We start from the raw sequence: 20,796 nt of genomic DNA on the forward strand, positions 1-20,796 counted from the left end.
CAGATTAATTATGATTTTAAAAAAATTATCCAACGTCAATTTATATTTAAAATATCGATTGCACGTCTCTGTTTTCCCAAGCGCACTCAGTCTCCCACCACTAGTTCTCTACGACCCGTTCACGGGTCTCCCTTTGTGATGGGAATCCAAGTCGGCGAAAGCCATCCTCCTCGGCAGGTACGAAACCGAGTGAGTCTAAGAGGACCGAGGGACGTCGCAGTTGGCAAGTAGTAAACAAGCAGCCGCAGAGCATTGACCCTGCGACCTGTCAACCATTAGAGGCCGATTGAGAGAGGTGAGGGAAAGGAAACTCGTTCCTCCCCTAATCGGCTTCTCCCCCCTCCTCTCTTCTAGTTGTCTCTCCCTCTTCTGCTGCGCCTGGAGAAAGATCCGGAGAAGTAAACAAGAGGAGAAGCGTCGAGTCCTTGATTGAGCAACCTTTCCGTCCTCTTCCCGGAAGCAGAGAAGAGAAATTGGGAGATGGCAGACGCGATGAAGCAGATCCTGACCAAGCCAATCCAGCTGGCGGACCAAGTAAGTAAGTGGGCGGGCGACGCCCAGACGAACAAGCAGGAGTGCTTGGAGCTGAAGGCCCGGGCGGACAAACTCGCGGCCTTACTCCGGCAGGCCGCCCGCACCGAGCTCTACGAGCGACCTGCCCGCCGCATCATGGACGATACAGAGCAGGTCCTCGGCAAGGCCCTGGCCCTCGTCGACCGATGCCGCAACCGCAGCCTCGTGCACCGCGTCTTCAGCATCACGCCCGGCGCCGCCTTCGTCAAGATGTGCACCCAAATCGACAATTCCGTCGCCGATGTCTCCTGGCTCCTCCGCGTCTCCGCGCCGGCTGGGGACGACGACGACGATGGCGGCCTGCTCCACGGCCTGTGCCCCATCGCCCAGAACGAGCCCATCCTCACCCTCATCTGGAGCAACATCGCCACGCTCCACACCGGTCAACCTGACGCCCGATCCGAGGCGGCGGCCGCACTCGTCTCCCTCGCCCGCGACAACCAGCACTTCGCCAAGCTCATCATCGAGGAGGACGGCGTCGCTCCCCTCCTACGACTCCTGAAGGATGGCAAGGCCGAGGGGCAAGAGAACGCCGCCCGCGCCCTCGGCCTCCTCGGCCGCGATTCGGAGAGCGTCGACTACCTCGTGGCCGCTGGGGTCTGCTCCGCGTTTGCCAAGGTCCTCAAGGACGGACCCATGAAGGTCCAGGCCGTTGTCGCGTGGGCTGTCGCCGAGCTCGCCGCCAACAATCCCAATTGCCAGGACGTCTTCTCTAAGAACAACGTTGTCCGCCTTCTCGTCGGCCACCTCGCCTTCGAGACCGTCGAAGAGCACAGCAAATACTCCGTGTCGTCCAAGGCGATGTCCATCCACTCCGTCGTCCTCGCCAACAAGGCCGCCGCGTCTGCTTCCCCCCTCGACGACGGCAACGAACGGACTCCGTTCCCGCATCCTGACCGTGCACAAGGCCAGTCCAAAAGCAATCAATTCCATTCCGTAGTGCAATCCACAGTGGCCTCCGCCAAGTCCAGCAAAGCCGCCCAGAACCAAAACAGCACCAGCACCGGTAGCGCAACCGTGCCCTGGAAGCCCCATCAGCATTCTTTGTCGGGGTCCGGCAACAGGGCGAGGGAAATGGAGGACCCCAGCACCAAGGCCAACATGAAGGCCATGGCGGCCAAGGCCCTGTGGCAGCTCGCCAAGGGCAACGCCGACATCTGCAGGATCATCACCGAGTCCCGGGCCCTCCTATGCTTCGCGGTGCTCTTGGAGAAAGGCGCAGGAGATGTTCGATGCAATTCTGCAATGGCATTGATGGAAATCGCTCGCGTGGCCGAGCACAGTGCGGACCTGCGGAGGTCCGCGTTCAAGCCCAATTCCCCGGCATCCAAGGCGGTCATCGACCAGTTTCTGCAAATCGTCGAGAAGGGGGATTACAACGACCTGCTCTTACCCAGCGTCACGGCGTTGGGCTGCTTGTCGAGGACGTTCCGAGCGACCGAGACGCGGATCATCGCTCCTCTGGTCCGCTTGCTCGACGAGAAGGAGATGGCTGTCATGAGAGAGTCAGTGATCGCGCTCACCAAGTTTGCTTGCACCGAGAATTATCTGAACATTAACCATTCCCAGGCTATCATCGACGCCGGAGGTGCGAGGCACCTGATCCAGCTAGTGTACCTGGGAGAGCAGGTGCAGATCGAGGCTTTGATCCTCCTGTGCTACATTGCCAAGCATGTGCCTGACAGCCAGGAACTCGCGGACGCCCAGGTGCTCAACACGCTTTCCTGGGCTTCCAAGCAGGCGCACCTGGTGCAGGACTTGCGGGTGGACGAACTGTTGCCGGAGGCCATGACCGGATTGGAGCTCTACCAGTCCCGAAAGCTCTAACTGTGATCCTGATCCTCGATCTACAACCAAGAAAGACCAAGTTCTCTCTGATTCAATTGCTGCCCAGTGTGTGCATACATCAAATTTCTCTTCCTTTCCTATAAAGATGTGTGAGGTTTCAGCAAGACATCTGCAGCTGTAGTGTGATCACGGGGAGTGTCGAGATCTTAGAGATGTACACAGAGCATTCTCAAGTGTCTGCTGTTTTTATGTATCGTTTCGATCATTGTCACTTGGTTTCCGGAGATATAGTTGCATTCTTTCATCCGGTTTCTGTTCTGACATCTGGAAAATGATCTTGGTGCCTTTTTGTGCAGTTGAGTTGAAAGGTAGCTGCAATTTTGTGCTAGTTCATCGAGGATATCAACTAGTCTGTAAACTATAGCCTCAGTTGACCATTCTCACAGCAGAAAATGAAGGAAATTTTTGGTTAATCTGATCTTTTTCCCTTGGAGTACAAGTTTCAACTAACACATGCTGCCAACTAGCACTGGCTGTCTCCATTGACCTCGTGTGTTGATGTAAACAGCTCACCTAAGATTGAAGCTTATTAAGCTTTTATTTGAGCTATGTTGCTTTTCACTGAAAGCCTGAGCTGGAGGTCTAAAAGCAATGGCCACAGGAATTCATGTGTCTTGCTGCTCCAAGAACGATAGACATTGATGCACGTGGCAAAATTGCCATTTTCTATTCTCTTTCCAGCAATAGCCAAGGCATATAAGAAAGCAACGTGATGCATAATCTATCACGTTGCTGTAGGCGAACCTTCGATGCATGCAGTGTGATGGCCATGATGAACCATTAAAATTGACCACTTCTTGATTGACTACTATCTGTAGTTTATATAGCATACTTGCCTTGATACGTGAAAGTCATTTTAAAATCGATGCTGCTTATAGTAAAATTTCTCTACAGGAAAGTTTTACTTGAAGTCGCTGAAATGCTAAATCTATCATCCACTAATTTACCATCACGAATTGCATCTTGCTGTCGTCAATCTGAGAATTAATCACCCAAATAATTTTATTCTGCAAAATCAACATAAAGTAGCGAAGGATAAATAAGATTTGTGGAATGATTTCTTTCGGTGAAAAGGAGAACTTAGTTTAACGCAATAATGATTAGCTGCTCAGTCCCTTTGTTTGAGCAGTCACGTTCTCTAAAGTTTTGCTGAGGCCAATCAATATTCCCGGACATGCCTACCAACAAGTTCCTCCCTGACCTCCATGGCGCATCAGATTCGTTCGAAGCCACTGTTATGGTGAAGCAGATGGAGACTGTACTGTAGGACAGCACAAAGAATCCAACGACCTTGGCCGAACAAGAATCCACAGAAGAGCAGCCATCGGGAACATTAGTTAGTGCTTTTTGCTTATTCAACAATTTTGCACAAGTATGTCAAAATATTAGGAATTATTGTAAAACACCACCACAATCTCATTCAATCAGATTCTTTGATTCAAAATGTTCCAAATATATATAAATCAGATCAACAATCTCATATAATCATTTAGCAGGAATCAAATTTTTAGCAATCAATGTTGATTATTCATTTATCACCAAATCTTTTTATTCAACTTTATGATCCTTTTCTTTGTATATATTATAGAGGTATAAATTATGCAAAAGAATGTTTCTGAGCTATTTGTTTGGAACAAGATTTCCTGTGAATGATGCAGCCAGGTTGTGGTCATCTTTGCAAGATTTCTCAGTTTGGAGGAAACATTTTGCAGCATCACCATGCTTGAGTTCAGGTGACTTGGTGATAAACAGAGGGACTGAAGGATGAACTCTCAGCATAAGAAAATAGTAAAGTGCATGATTGAACTTTTTGCATGTTAAAAATGATCAAGTTGATGGTTCAGTTGCTTTCCTTTGAATCAGTCACATTTTAAATGCTGAATCAAATGATGAGATAACTCTCGGCTATGGAAGGTACCATTCTACAATGTGTTGTCCTAAACAAGTTGCCCTGTGCAGGGTCAGTCATGAGGAATGCTTCAAACAGTAATGATTTCTGCAATGTCACGAGGAAAGACTTCAATGCCAGAGGTGATAGCAGATAAGATATCTTTGAGGAAAATTCTCTTGCTGAATGTGTATAAATAGCTATCAAAAGTTCACTATCTAAATGAACTCTGTGATTACATTTCATAATTTATCAAGAGGTTTTTAAGCAAAATTAAATTAAAATTCACACTGTCACAAGTAAAGGTTTCAATGAAAGAGGTTTTTAAGCAAAGTCAAATTGTTGCAAAATTAAATTGAAGTTCACACAACAATAATTAAAGGCTTAATATGATCAGATATTTCTGCAATAATATGAAGAGGTCGACAGAATTTTTTGTACCTATTCAAACAACAATAATTAAAGATATTTCTATAGTGCACAAATACGAAGAGGTCGACAGATATTTCTGCACAAATATGATCAACAATAATTGATCAGAAATATCTTCCTATGAAGAGGTCGAAAGATCAGAAATTTCTGCATAAATATGAAGAGGTCGACAGATATTTCTTCATATTTCTGCACAAATACGAAGAGGTCGACAGATATTTCTGCACTGATATTTCTGCACAAATATGATCAACAATAATTGATCAGATATTTCTACACAAATATGAAGAGGTTGACAGAGTTTTTTTGTACCAATTCAAACAACAATAATTAAAGATAAAAATGATACAAAACCTATAATTAATTGATTCATTACATTGAAATCAATCAAACGATTAATACATTCAATTTGATTCATAAGAAATTTGAATGCATGTTATGCTATTATAAGGCTATAATTCATTCCTTATGCGGCTGAGATTCCGAGAATTTACCATAACATACAATCAGATGTTACTCCTCTCGCAAGCATGAATAACTTGACAAAATTCTACCAGGAATTCAAACAACGACAAATAAGGATGAAAATGATACAAAGTCCACGACAATTAAAAGAGAAAATGATTAATTTCAGCACAAGAAGAAGAACAAAGAACTAGTTATTTTGGGCTACATTAGGAGTCAGATGGTGCACTCGCTAAGCTTCCCAAATAATCAATAATGCAATCAGAACGACCGATACGTTTAAACCAAACAAAGTTCTCAAACGTACTAGATTACGTCTCCACCCATATTAAGACCCATTTAGCAAGTGCAAGTGCTACATTGTCTTTTAGTTCATATAATAGTTTTCTCCTTCATATAATTTTATAAACTTAATAAATTTTTGTTATATAATTTTATAAACCAAACCAATTCCTTTTCCACATTCGCGTGAGAATTTGCAAAAAGAGATGATTAGGCAATGAAGGAGAAGTAAAGAAAGAAGCTAACCTATTAACTTGCCGCTGATAGCGCATATTCAGCCTATGTGGGCTAGGGCAGCCCACAGCCCACACCCCATCTTAACTTAACCCTAATTAAGATTAGGGGGGTGTGGTGGCTGCGTTTTAGAAGCAGAAAAATGTTATAAAAAGGCAGCAACGAGGTAGATCTTTAGAGCCATGAGATTCCAAAGAGAAGAAGGAGAACAAGGCAGAAAAAGAAGAGAAAGAAAGGGAAGAAGACAAGGACAACACAGAGAGATTGTTCTCAATCATCTAGCAGTGTTCTCATCTCAGATTAGATCAAATCTACAGTTGACTCTTGCTGTGATTACTTGGGGAGGTTTTAGATATTATGGGCAGTGACGTGATCCTTGTATCCCAGTTATTCTCTTGTGGTTGTTGCTAGGGTTTTGGGCAAGAGATTGAGATTTGTATATTCATTATTCTTATAGTGGATTATCTCTAGTTTGCCCCGTGGTTTTTACCCTTCACATTGAAGGGGTTTTCCACGTATATCTTGGTGTTCTGTTTGATTGTGTTTCCATTTTATTCCGCTGCGTATTATGGTCTTCTAGTATTTGTTCATATACAAAGGTTATTCCTCTTTATATCCCCATCAACCTAGAGATCAATGGTCCTAAGGTACACGTGAAGTCCTGACGACTCCATGTTATAATAATAATGTGCCTCCATGGACCAATTTTTTCCCAAAAGAAAAAAACCTTTTTTTTTGTTTTCTCAAAAGGCAGCCCCTTCTCAAGATATACTCTTCTTTGTCGTCTTAGTCGTCTATGTTGCCCACCCTTTTTAGGCAAGACTCTACCATGGCCTTTGAGGAGGATAGTGTTGAATATCAATTTTTGATGATAAAACAAATTAATAAGTGTTCATGATTTAATCTACATTTTGAGTGACGCAGGATACTTCGATCAGGGAGAGACAATTAAAGTAGGAAAAATCATGTTGGGCCAGAGGAAAATATGTCAAAAGATTGGATGTCACGCCGAAGGATCGATCGACATATCGGTAGAAGGCTTCAGTCCATGGATTCAAGCATCGGACCAAGAAGAGCGGATATTGCGCCAAGGATATCGGAGTTGCAGAGGTCAACTGGTCGATTGGGCAATAGGCCGCAAGAGAGGATGATGCGCCGAAGAATCAAACGAAGCGTCGATGGACCAATGACATGCCGGACAACATGATTCATGCTTTATAATAATTGTCTAGATCGAAGTATATTTTTGTGTGTGCATGATTAACTACGATAGCAAGGCATAAAGCAAAATGAAGTTCCGAAGTCAAGAACGTAATTTTGTTGGGAGTTCGAGAGTTCGTTGGTAGTCCGGATGTTCGTTGGATGTTTTACCGGACCCAACCAAGAAGTCCAGGAGCTTACCAAAGAAGCTTGTCGGAACTCGCCAAGAAGATCGTCGTGAAGTCCAGGAGCTTGCCGGGTGTTCGTTGGAACATTACCGAGAGATCGTCGAAAGTTTGCCAGAAGATTGCTAGAAGATCGCCGGAAGAAGCTGGACTTATTTTACTTAGAATATGTCTTAGGAATTATAGTTTGCACATAATTGGAGTTGGGATTGGGAGGTAATCTCATCAACTCTGTTAAGGGCCAATTGGGCTTGAAGTTGGGCTGGTTTGGGCCGGATTCAAGGCCCAACCAGGATGCTGAAAGCCTGGCGGTGGTGGCATCGCCAAGGCCGCTAGTGGCACCACTTGGGAGACTCAGTCTCCCAGGTGGTCTGGTCGATAGTACCGCCCAGACTGGACAGTGGTACACTAATTTGTGATTTTACCGCTACACTAATTCACACCCCCTCTTAGTGCCGAAATGATTTGAATCCATGATTTTACCGCTACACTAATTCACACCCCCTCTTAGTGCCGACTCGTTCCTAACAATTGGTATCAGAGCCTCGTTTTTCATATTTAGTTTAACACTTAAATAGAAATGGCTCTTTTCAGCTTTCAAGAGGGTTACTCTCTCATTCATCCTCCCTTGTTCAATGAGACGGACTACACATATTGAAAAACTCAAATGAGAGTTTTCTTGCTTTCATTGGATTTGAATTTATAGAATATTATCGAAAGAGGTTTTTGTAAGTCTTCTCTTTCAATGAACCATTGGAAGGATTTTGAGAAGAAGACTTTTTCCCTAAATGCTAGAGCTATGAATGCTTTATTTTACACTTTGGATAAAACTAAGTTTAATTGGATTTCTACTTTTGAAACGGCTTTCGAAATATGACACACTCTCGAAATCACACACGAAGGCATTTGTAGAGTAAAAGATTCTAAAGTCAATCTTTTAATGTATGATTTTGAACTATTTCATATGAAACCAAGCGAAACCATTGGAGACATGTACACCCATTTTACGGATCCTGTCAATGGTTTAAAAGCACTTGGTAAAAGTTTTTTAGATTTTGAACTCATTAATAAGATTTTACGATCACTTTCTAAAAATGGAGATTTGAAAATAACGATAATACAAGAATCAAAGAACTTGAACCATTTTCCAATTGAAGAACTTATAGGGTCTTTGACGACCAATGAAATGACGTGCAATACACGTGAAGAACTTAAGAACCACCTTTCAAAGAACAAGAAGGATTTCAGACTTAGAACAATTGAAGACTACTCGAGCATAAGCTCAAGTGATGGTAAACTTGAACTCCTCATGAAAATTTTAAAACAAGAATCAAAAATTAAAAATGAACTTAAAAAGAAGAAGAACGCGACTTTGGACGAATCAAGCTCATCCGAAGACAAGAAGAAAATCAACAAAGGCGAGGTGGCAAACTATGCCTTAACAGCATTCGACAATGAGGTAAACAACTCAAACAAAACTCCTTTAATTTATTTCGAAATTACATAATACTTTTCATGAGTTGTTCTTAAATTAGTTTAGAAAATTATATATATATTTTTTGAATTGCATGTTTAATGAAAATGAAAAAAATAAAATTGGATCATGCTTACCTTTCTAGTGATTTTAAAAATAATCATGAAAATTACATGTTTTATGATAAACAAACAAAATAATTTTTGATTAAAAATTTCTTATGAAATCATGCTTAATGAGTTTATCTTTCGAAATTATATATGATGATTCTTGCGATTTATGAATTATCGATTTTTACTATAATGAAAGTGGCTTTTTCGGTTTTAAAATGGATACATGTCTTTGGCATAAATGATAAAGGCATGCTTATATGAAATAATGTAAGTATCATACTTGACGATTTTATATTTAATTAAGTATGATGATTTGAAGAAATGATGATTTTATATTTCGAATTTATGCATGATAGTTTTTGTAATCTTTTGAAAGTTTTTTTTTGGTGTTAATGAATGATGCATGGATTTGGCATAAAAGAAAAGAACATACATTTATTAAATCAATCAATAAGTTGAAACAAAAAGAGGAAAGTATTTTTCTTGAAAACTTCTCAATCCCTACCTTATCAATTTTTCACTAAGAGATCAATAAAATTATTTATATCATTTGAATTTGAATGAGTGTTTATCAAAATCATGATCTTGGTTTATTGGAATTACTTGAGATTTTTTGAATCAATATCTCTTCTTTGTACTCCTACGATTTTTCTTAGTATTTTATTTAAAGAAGAGATTTACTAAATGAATCATGTCTATTAGTATTCATATGATCTCATCTTTCATGATATGATTTTTTTTGAATTTGTATAATTCCTTGTATTCTTGAAGCATATCTTATCACCTAATTATTCTTGATATTCTTTATGTGATGATATGAATGCATGAAATACTTATGATATTGTTTTGATGCTCTAAAATGATATAAATTTACTAGCTTATGAGTATCATGTATGATATGATGATTGATTTATTTTTAGTATCATATATAGAGTAAGGATGATGTGTAATGTTTTAAAATTATGCATGTTGTAAATTGAAACTATAATGATGCACAAACATATTGAAATAAGGTTGATACTTTACCTTTGTCATGATGTGAAGATTGATAAAAAGGAAAAAGAATTACAACATTGTATTCTTCCCTTCTATTTGACAATGACATAGGGGGAGCAAATTTTGCTAGCTTGCTAGCTAGCTTGCATACTTCAAGAAGAAGCAAAAGTTTGCTCATCTAAAAAAGATGCAAAAATCTTGCCAACTTTTACATGTGTAAAATTTATTAGCTCACAAATTATAAGGAGAAAAACTTGCTTGCTTGCTAGCACATCTAAAAAGAAACAAAAATTACAAACATACATATCGTAAAAAGATGCAAAACTTGTTTGCTTGCTTTATGTAAAACATTGTATCTTGCTAGCTTGTTATCTTGCATTATTTTTCAAAAACTTGCTAGCCTTCATACTTCAAAGAGAAGTAATACTTGCCAAATTGCTAGCTTGCATATTGTAAAATAATGTAAAATTTTGCTAGCTTGCACTTTGCAAAGGAAGCAAAAATGACACTTCTCAAAAGAGAAGAAAAAACTTGTTATCTTGAACATCACTAGCTTGCCTATATTAAGAAGCAAAAATACAAACTTACAAAATTTGCAATCATGCACATCCTTAAAATTAATGATTATTTGGTAATTATGCATGTTGTAAAGTGATATAAAATCGCTAGCTTACACACTTCAAGTTTACAACATACAAACTAGCAAAAATTGATATAAAATAGCAAGTTTACAACACACTTCAAGTTTACAACATACAAGCTATCTTGCATTTGCTTTCAAATTTTCAAAAGTTTACAACATACAAGCTAGCAAAAATTGATATAAAATCGCTAGCTTACACACTTCAAGTTTTCAAAAATCGATATAAAATCGATAGCTTGCATGATGTAGCACTTGCTAAAATTTCTAGCTTACATATTGCATGATGATAAATGCAATATTTGACATTATATCTCAAACACTTGATAGTTGCACTTCTCCTTTTCGTTGATGATAAAGGGGGAGAAGTATGATGTTATGCATAAGTTTTATGATAACATATTACTTGGATCTTTGAATCCAAGAGTTCTATCAATAAGACATATTGATAGGGGGAGTTTGGTTAAACTCCGAGAGTTTAGGTTAACTCCGTCATCAATTGGTTGCCATCATAAAAAAAGGGGAGATTGTTGAATCTCAAATTTTGGTGATGAAACCAATTGATAAGTGTTTATAATTTGATCTGCGTTTTGAGTGATGCAGGATTCTTCGATCAGGGAGAGAAAATTCAAGCAGGAATAATCATATTGGGCTAGAGGAAAACATGTCAGAAGATTGGACGTCACGCCGAAGGATCGGTCGACATATCGACAAAAGGCTTTAGTCCATGGATTTGGGTATCGGGCTAAGAAGAGCAGATATTGCGCCAAGGATATCAGAGTTGCGGAGGTCAACTGGCCGATTGGGCAATAGGCCGCAAGAGAGGACGATGCGCTGATGAATCACATGAAGCGTCGATGGACCAATGACATACCGGACAACATGATTCATGCTTAGTAATAATTGTCCAGATCGAAGTGTATTTTTATGTATGCAGGATTCACTACGATAGCAAGGCATAAAACAAAATAAAGTCCCGGAGTCAAGAACGTGATTTCGTTGGGAGTTCGAGAGTTCGTCGGAAGTCCGGACGTTTGTCGGAAGTTCTATTGGAACCAACCGAGAAGTCCAGGAGCTTACCAAAGAAGCTCATCGGAACTCACCAAGAAGATCATCGTGAAGTCCAAGAGCTTGTTGGGTGTTCGCTAGAATATTGCCAAGAGATCATCGGAAGTTCACCGGAAGATCGCCAAAAGCTTACCGGAAGCTCGCTAGAAGAAATCGGACTTATTTTGCTTAGAATATATCTTAGGAATCGTAGTTAACACATAATTGGAGTTGAGATTGGGAGGTAATCCCATCAACTCTGTTAGGGGTCGACTAGGCCCGAATTTGGGCTGGTTTAAGCTAGATTCAAGGCCCAACCAGAATGCTGAAAGCCTGGTTGACAATGGCACCACCAGGGCTGACGGTGGCACCACCTGGGAGTCTTAGTCTCCCAGGTGGTTTGGGTGGTGGTACCACTGGCAGTAAATGCTGCTAGCGGTGGTACCACCCTTGTCAGGTGGTGGTACCGCCAGAGCTCGATCTCTAAGCTCTGTCAGGTAGTAATACTGTCCGTACCCGAGAAACCTAGGATGAGACATTTTTAGGCTTTAAGTTTGAATCAACTTGAAGCCTATAAATACTCCTCTCATCCCTAGTTAAGATACACAAGCACAAAGAGTTTTAAAGTGAGAAAACACTGTTGCAATCACTTGAGAATTCCCCTCCTCTAGTCTAAGTTTAGAATTATGTTTAGGAGGAGTGAGTGCTTGTAAAAGTTATCTCCTAAACCTATGAAAAGGAGAAGAGGGGTGTAAGAAGGAGGTTGATATTCGCCTATTAAAGGAAGATCGATAGTGGATGCTAGTGGCCTCGACGGAAGAGGAATCGACGAAGTGGATGTAGGTCACGACGATCGATCCACTATAAAATCTGGTTTGCATTTTGTCTTATGCAATTTACTTTAACTGCAAACCACTTTACTTGCTTATTGCTTTCAATACATTTATGAACATGTTTCAAGTTAAGATATTTATGAAACAGTTTTTGTCGGAATCAGTTTTAATCGAAACGAAACGAAACGATTTGAATATGTAATTTTACCACTGTACTAATTCATCCCTCCCTCTTAGTGCCAACTTGTTCCTAATAGATGGGGCAAAGGAAGAGAGAGAAAAGAGGCGACAAGGAAAGGCGAACGAAGAAAGAAGTGGGAGGAAGAGGAAAAGGTGGAAGGACCGGAAAGGGGGAAGGGAGGAGGGGGAGGAGGTAATGGGAAAGGGCATATGGAGACAATGATGGGGAAGGCCATGACAGCAGATGTGATGACAAGGAAGAGCTAGCAACGAAGGTGATGGTGGGAGACGACAGGGAAGGATATATTTAGACTTGTATAAAGAAAGGTCATTGCTAGAGAAATATGAAAAGAGAGAGAGGGCTAATTACATATTGCTCTATATAATTAACTATCCTTAGTATCTCGGTCTATGCACTTTCAAAAGTTATATTAAGATTCTTATATTTATGAAGGTGAAATATTGAGATCCCTATACAAGGTTAAAAAGATAACTTTTATAAAGTTAAAAATTAAGAAAGAAAAGGTTTTGTTCAAATATTAGGATTAAATATTTTATTTTCCTAAGTATAGGTATCTCAATATAATTTTTGAATATACAAGTACTGAGATACTAAAGGTAGTTAATTATAATTAACCGAAAGAAAATATATTCCTCAAAAAAAAGTGAAAAAAGAGATTTTTTCCCCAAAAATTGCTCATATTAAATCCTATTAACTTTTTTTAGCTTAAAAATAAATTAATAAATTAAGAACCATATGGTCAAAATTATTGAACACTAAGTTAATAATTGTTTACATAATGTAAATTTTCTTCCACTTCAAAAGTTGGACTAAACTATGGTGTGACACGTGAAGCGGCAATTGTTGCGCATTTGGGTACAATTGAGCTTAGAGTTTGGGAACAAGTCTACGAGACTTAGTTGTCATCTATAGGTTCTCCTCAAAGGTCCCTATACTTGAATGAACCCTATATTTCATAACTATACCCCTGAATCACAATTCTTAGTTTGTTAATGTCATAATGTACCATAACATGGATTAGAACTTAAAAAAATGCAACAGTTTGTCTAAATCTTTCTACCGCTGTTCATCAATTCGATATCAAAACACTATTTTATTGAATTAGAACACTTCTTCTGCAGGTCTAAACTATTATTTGAGTGTATGTAAAATTTACATTATCTTTTCTTGAGCAATGAAATATAACAAAAGCCTTTGATCAATTTGGAGGTTGATCCCTTCAAAGCAATCAAAAGGAGGTTGATCATCTCAAAACGATTAAATCTCTATCACTTTTCTTAGATAAAGCTATAGAGTTTTATTATCTAGCATCAGAGTGACGTTCCCTATCAGCGTAGTGTTCCCAAAATTCTTACGGTGTCTCCTCCACATTCCCTCAATCTTTTCTCTGATGCCATCATAAGCCCCGATGGCCGCACCGCCAATAGGTTCCCTAAGTTCTTGCGATGTTTCCATAGCATTCCCTTAATCTTTTCTCTAATGACATCATAGGCCTTGACGCTTGTGTTAGTAGTGACGACTTTACCTTCAATGCCCAATAAGTAGTACTCATGCCGTTGACCCGAAATGAAAAACAAAACTTGGAATTACAGATTTATAATCATACGCAATGACTATTGATAATTTTATGAAATCTCAATCTGAAGTCTTGGAAACAAAAATTGAGAATAGATAAGAAATTCTCAATAATTTCAAAAAAAGTTTGCTTGAGAGTTTTAGTAAAATTCAACATAAGTTCAATTTCTGCTAGTAAACAACTATGATCGATTTGAAGTCACAACAAAAAATTACCAAAAGTGTTATAATGACTATCATCACATGAAAGTAGAATTTATTAGATAGAAAGATAAAGATCCAATTAGTTGGATTTCTAGAGCTGAGAAATTTTTTTGCCTTCATAAAACTCTAAAATATTTTAAAGTAAAAATAGCTTGAATCGAACTAGATGAGAATGCTAATTAATGGTATGATTGGTATGAAACCTATCATGGAGTTTTCTTATAGGAGTAATTTAAGAAAAGACTGCTTATTCATTTTAAACCATTTGAATATGACAATGTTGATGGGCAGCTTATCAAGATTCACTAGACTTCTATTATGTTAGAGTATCAAAGTCGATTTAAATGACTATCAAATTGGGCTAAAGATTAGTCTGAAAGGTAATTAGTGAGAACATTTTATTAAGGTCTTAATTTAGACATTTATTGTGAAGTTAAACTCATCAACCTCTTATTATAATAGTTACAATATTTTTGCATGATTGCATAAAAAAAAATTAACATAGAAAACCATCGAATTAGGAGTGTTAATAAATAGGTGACTAGTAAGTTAACCAATCCAACCTTTCCTAATCAGAATCCTAATACTAGAAAACTGACCCAAGAGGAACTCAAAGAACGATTAGCAAAGAGTTTATGCTAGCATTATGATAAAAAGTAGAGTAGGGAGCATTCTTGCAAGTACGAAAAACTTTTGATGATTGAACCGATTTAGGAGGAACCATAGAGACCGTAGAATATGATCATGAAGGTACTGATAATGATGAGATATTGACCTTATCATGCATGTTGTTCATATATTAGCAAAATATTCTAATCCTCAAACTATGAAAGTTGAAGAGCTTTTGAAATGTCAATCTGTTACTATATTGATTGATACTAGTAGCACCAATAATTTTATAGATAACAATGTTACTATGCGATTGACCTATCATATTGAACGTTATGATAAGTTCGAGGTGAAGGTTGTTGATGGGCGAATTTTAACTTATGATAGTAAATATTCCATAGTGAAGCTTATTATGTAAGGCTAAGAGTTGTGCATTGATTTTTTTCTTACTACTATTGGATGACTATGAGGTCGTGCATAGAATTGAGTGGCTATTAACTCTGGGCAATATTTCTTAGAATTTTTTAAATTAATTATATTTTTTTTATCAATGGAAAACAAATGATCCTAAAAGGAAAACATAGTAATAAAGTCACAATTGTTACTAGCCATAGAATGGAGAAAGTTCTTCGAGAAGGCACACTATAGATTTTTGGTATAATTATGGAGCATTGAAGATGAAGTTGCAATATCCGAACAAGATGCAAATGTTCAATCATTGCTTAGAGAATTTATAGATGTATTTGCAGAACCATAAGGAATTTCACCTCTTCGATTACATGATAATCGGATTTCTTTACTACTTGGGAGTGCACCAACTAATGTTTAGCCCATCGATATCTACACTTACAAAAGATAGAGATAGAGAAAATCATTAAGGAGATGCTTGAAGTAGGAATCATAAGGGATAATGTTAGTCCAAACTCTTCTTTAGTCTTATTAGTAAAAAAGAAGGATAGTTTTTTGTGTTGGGAAATCTAGGGAGCGACATCACATATGCAGTAGAAGAACAAAAAATAAAATCTCAAATTCCCAAAGATATGTTCGTCATCGTGAGCATATTGGTGCACAAAAATCCATGAAATAGAAAATCACGTATGAGATTGATTGTGTTACCTAGGGAGATCGTATATCCCTGAATCCCTACAGATCTCTAAGAGAGGGTGAAGGAGGTTAAGCGCCCTCCTCTTTAACAGTGATCCACATAACAAGGCTGCAATGATACTCCTCAAAACTCCAGGCCTGCTCTGAGGTGGAGAGGGGGAGAATAATAGAAGGAGAAGCAACTAAAAAGCTATAGCTTATGAACCACTACTTCTCTCCTATTTATAGAGGTCCCTTTATCAACTTAACCATAATGGATCCTACCCTATTGGGTATTGGATCTCCATCCAACTACCCAAGCCTCTTATATTAGTGGATCTCTATCCAATAATCTCTCATGGGCTTTTATTAGATCTCATCTATAGGATCCAATAATTCAAGGGCTTATTGGATATCCAATAAAATAGGGACTCCGACGGATATCTCATATCTGAACCTCTACTCATCGCAATGCCTACCATATGTGTGTGACCCTCTAGGCCCAATATCGAGCTGGTTGTGAGTCATACCTATCAGAACTCATTCTGGCATAGTGAATTTTTATCTCCATAATAATTCACTTGACTCATCGACTGCGGACGTACTTGCTAGTCATATGTGCCCTACAAGCTAATCACGTGAGTGATGACACGTGTGACTTGACATTATATTTTGGCATTTATCACTTTATATTGCTTGTTTCATATATATATATATATATATATATATATATATATATATATATATATATATATATATATATATATATATATATATATATATATATATATATATATATATATATATATATATATATTGTGATGTCCTTGGATATGTACAATGGGAATCTGATCATGATGAGATCACGATAATGAGACCGATTCGCCTATAAACATAGATCATAGATAATCCCGGTCATAGGTTACTCGAGAGAGATATTGAGATAACCGGATAGACTAGTGTATTGTATACCCGTCCATATGATGGATGCAGTTAGTCTTATAGTTGCTCATGTGGGGACACTAGGGATACAATACAGGTGCTCATTGGGGAATGAGTTCACTGATTGATCCGCTTACTGAATGCTGGATGGTTGATGATATCTTATTGTCAGACAATGATTCTATGGTCCCAATGGTATATTTGGTCCTTAGACTTGAGACACCAAGGATGTCCTATATGAGTGCCCCACTCTTTGATACCATACTTATAGGTTTGGATATCCTAGAACTAGCATAACCGATCTTCGAGAGTGGTAATCAAACTTACGAGGGTTATTGAGTGTCGATAGAGGATTATCCACTCTCGGTGTCATGAGAGGAATGTCTCATGCATTCTTGCTTAGACAAATCCCTGGCCAGGGTCATTCGAATTGAGAGAGCAAGAGTTCTCCGGGAGAATCCGATTAGAGTAAGACTCAAGTAGAAACCGTGTGGGTCTAACAGCACCATGCTCGGTATACGGTCTTTGGGATATTAGATGGATGAGGAACTATAGGTATATGGTAACTAAGGATGGACAGGTCCAATAGATTGGATTCCCCTATATCGTTTAGGGACTGCGGCGTAGTGGCCTAGTACGTCCGTAGTCGATGAGTCGAGTGAATTATTATAGAGATAATAATTCATTGAACTAGCAGGAGTTCTGACAAGTATAACTTATGGCCAGCTCGATATTAGGCCTAGAGGGTCATACATATGTGATATGCATTGTGATGAGTAGAGGTTCAGATATAAGATATCCGTCAGAGTCCCTATCTTATTGGATATCCAATAAGCCCTTGAATTATTGGATATCCAATAAGCCCTTGAATTATTGGATCCCATGAAAGAGATGCAATAAGAGCCCATGAAAGATTATTGGATAGAGATCCATTAATCTAAGAGGCTTGGGTAGTTGAATGGAGATCCAATACCTAATAGGGGAGGATCCATTAGGGTTAAGTTGATAGGGGACCTCTATAAATAGGAGGGATTCAGTGGTTCATAGGCTAGAGCCTTTGCTTGCCTCTCCTATTCTCCTCCCCCTCTCCACCTCAGAGCAAGCCTGGAGTTTTGATGAGCGTCGTCGCAACCCTGCTGTGTGGATCACCACTAGAGAGGAGGGCTCTTGACCTCTTTCACCCTCTTCTTGAGATCTGTAGGGATTCAGGGATATACGATCTCTCTAGGTAACACAATCTAATCTATATGTAGTTTTAAGTTTCACAGATTTATGCGCACCAATCTTTGAACAACGACGAACATATCTTTGGAAATTGGGGATTTTGTTTTCTGTTCTTCTACTGCGTATATGATGTTGCCCCCAAGATTTCCCAATAGTTCTAGGCCACTACGTCGTAGTCTCTAGATGATACAGGGGAATATGATCCATTAGACCTATTTTTCCTCAGTTGCCATGTACCTATAATCCATTATCCATATAATATCCTAAAGATTGTATACCGGGCATGATGTTGTCAGACCCATATGGTTTCTAATCGAGTCTCGCTCTAATCGGATTCTCCTAGAGAACTCTTTCTCTCTCAATCCGAATGACCCTGGCCAAGGATTTGTCTAAGTAAGAACACATGAGATATTCCTCTCATGATGCCGAGAGTGGATAATCCTCTATCGACATTCAATAGTCCTCGTAAGATTGGCTACCACTCCCGATGACCAACTGTGTTAGATTTGGGACATCCAAACCTATAAGTTTGGTATCAAAGAGTGGAGCATATTGAATCTCATATTTTGATATTGAAACTAATTGATAATTATTTATGATTTAATCTATGTTTTGAGTGACGTAGGATGCTTCGATCAGGGAGAGACAATTAAAGCACGAAAAATCATGTTGGGCTGGAGGAAAACATGTCAGAAGAATGGACATCGGGCCGAAGGATCGGTCGACATATCGATAGAAGCCTTCAGGCCATGGATTCGGGCATCGGGCCAAGAAGATTGGATATTGCGCTAAGGATATCGAAGTTGTAGAGTCAATTGGCCGATTAGGAAATAGGCCACAAGAGAGGACGATGTGCCGAAGAATCGGGCAAAGCATCAATGGACCAATGACATGCCGGACAACATGATTCAAGCTTAGTAATAATTGTCTAGATCGAAGTGTATTTTTACATGTGTAGGATTAACTACGATAGCAAGGCATAAAGCAAAATGAAATCCTAGAGTCCGGACATTCATCGGAAGTTCTACAGGAACTAGCGGAGAAGTCTTAGAGCTTGCCAGAGTAGCTCGTTGGAACTCGCTAAGAAGATTGTCTGAAGTCCAAGAGCTTGTCGGGAGTCCACTGGAACATTGCCGAGAGATTGTTGGAAGTTCATCGGAAGATCAACGGAAGCTTGCCGGAAGAAACTTGACTTACGGACTTATTTAGCTTAGGAAATGTCTTAGAATTCGTAGTTAGCACGTAATTGGGATTGGATTTGGGCCAACCCAATTAGGGGCCAGTTGGGTCTATGTAAGGATTGTGTTGGGCCCAATGAAAGGTCCAAACAGTGACCCAAGAAGTAGCACCATCGTGGCACAAGCTTTGAGACTTTGTCAGGCGATGGTACCGCTAGTTTGGGCGATGGTACCATGTTAGGACTCTAGCTTGGAGAGTCCTAATTGAGAGGGACATTCATGTAAAAATGTTAGGACTCTAGCTAGGAGAGTCCTAATTGAGAGGGACATTCTGTTAGGACTCTAGCTAGGAGAGTCCTAATTGTGAGGGGCATTCATGTAGGAGGTTTTTTCTTAGTGAAGAATTAGGAGTTGTAAGGGAATAGGAGTCTTGAGTAGGAGTCATATTAGGAGTTAGTTAGAAGTAAGAGTCTTAAGTAGGAGTCCTATTAGGAGTTAGGGTTTAGAAGCCCTATAAATAGCCATGTATTCCTTCTCTTTTCATAAGCAATAGATGAATCTTTTCTGCAGCCTTTGAGCAGCAACTTGGAGGGAGGAACCCCTATAGAGTTCCAAGGAGGCCGATCCCCTAAAGAGATCAACCCCAAGTTTAGAATCTACAAGGGTTCTAACACCTGGTATTAGAGCAGCGTTCTTGGCGTCTCACTGCCCTTCCACAGCCATCCATCAACCCTCTACAACCATCCAAAGTAATTCCCACAATTGCTTAAAAGATCGTCACCGAATTCCGTCATCATCTCCACCACCACGGATTATCCTTTGATCTCCCTGTGAATTGCAACAAGTTCTGGTTTCCTACCTTACTGCTGCTGCAATTTAGTTATCTTTATTCGAAAATCCAAAAAAAAAAAATCGTTCCTATATTGCTGCATAAACTTTTCGTCACAAAGTTTTCATCTCTACGACGAAAGATACATTGCAGAATTCTAGCCGCATAGCACCATCTGTTTGATCTTGGTACTATGCTTTTTCTATCCAAATTTCTACAAAATTTTTATGACATCTTTGACACTTCTTAACAGTGGATTTCCCTTTGGTTTCATCAAAAAATTCTCAATATAAACTACTGATCTTTTATGTCCAATCTGCTGCACTCGAATTGCAGAATTCAAGCCGCATAGCACCATCTGTTTGATCTTGTTACTGTGCTTTTTCTATCCAAATTTTTACAAAATTTTTATGACATCTTTGACACTTCCTAAAAGTAGATTTCCCTTTGGTTTCATCGAAAAATTCTTAATATAAACTACTGATCTTTTATGTCCAATCTGCTGCACTTGAAAATCTATGCTGCAGAAAATTTCAACTGCATATTGTTGCCTTAACCCATCTATTTGCAATCTTTTTTGAATGAAATTTCTTATACACTTCATAGATCATCTTGACTTCCATCTAAGATTGATCTATTAAGAAATTCATCTCTAAAAACGATTTTATGTTGCTGCAAATTTTCATCGTAACCCGTTGAAATTTTTCGATGATAATTCTGCAATTGTAACTTGCACCAAT

General features: G+C 39.1%; 1 protein-coding gene across 1 annotated transcript; it reads left to right on the top strand.

The window, feature by feature from the left end:
* The first annotated feature begins 231 nt into the window (after positions 1–231).
* Positions 232–2,665, top strand: LOC135605138 (uncharacterized). Its single transcript, XM_065094874.1, has one exon. It carries the CDS (start codon positions 481–483, stop codon positions 2,398–2,400), a length of 1,920 nt encoding a protein of 639 aa, XP_064950946.1. The 5' UTR covers positions 232–480; the 3' UTR covers positions 2,401–2,665.
* The last annotated feature ends 18,131 nt before the right edge of the window (positions 2,666–20,796 follow it).

This window comes from Musa acuminata, chromosome BXJ2-2 (genome assembly GCF_036884655.1).
Source record: "Musa acuminata AAA Group cultivar baxijiao chromosome BXJ2-2, Cavendish_Baxijiao_AAA, whole genome shotgun sequence".
NCBI lineage: Eukaryota > Viridiplantae > Streptophyta > Magnoliopsida > Zingiberales > Musaceae > Musa > Musa acuminata.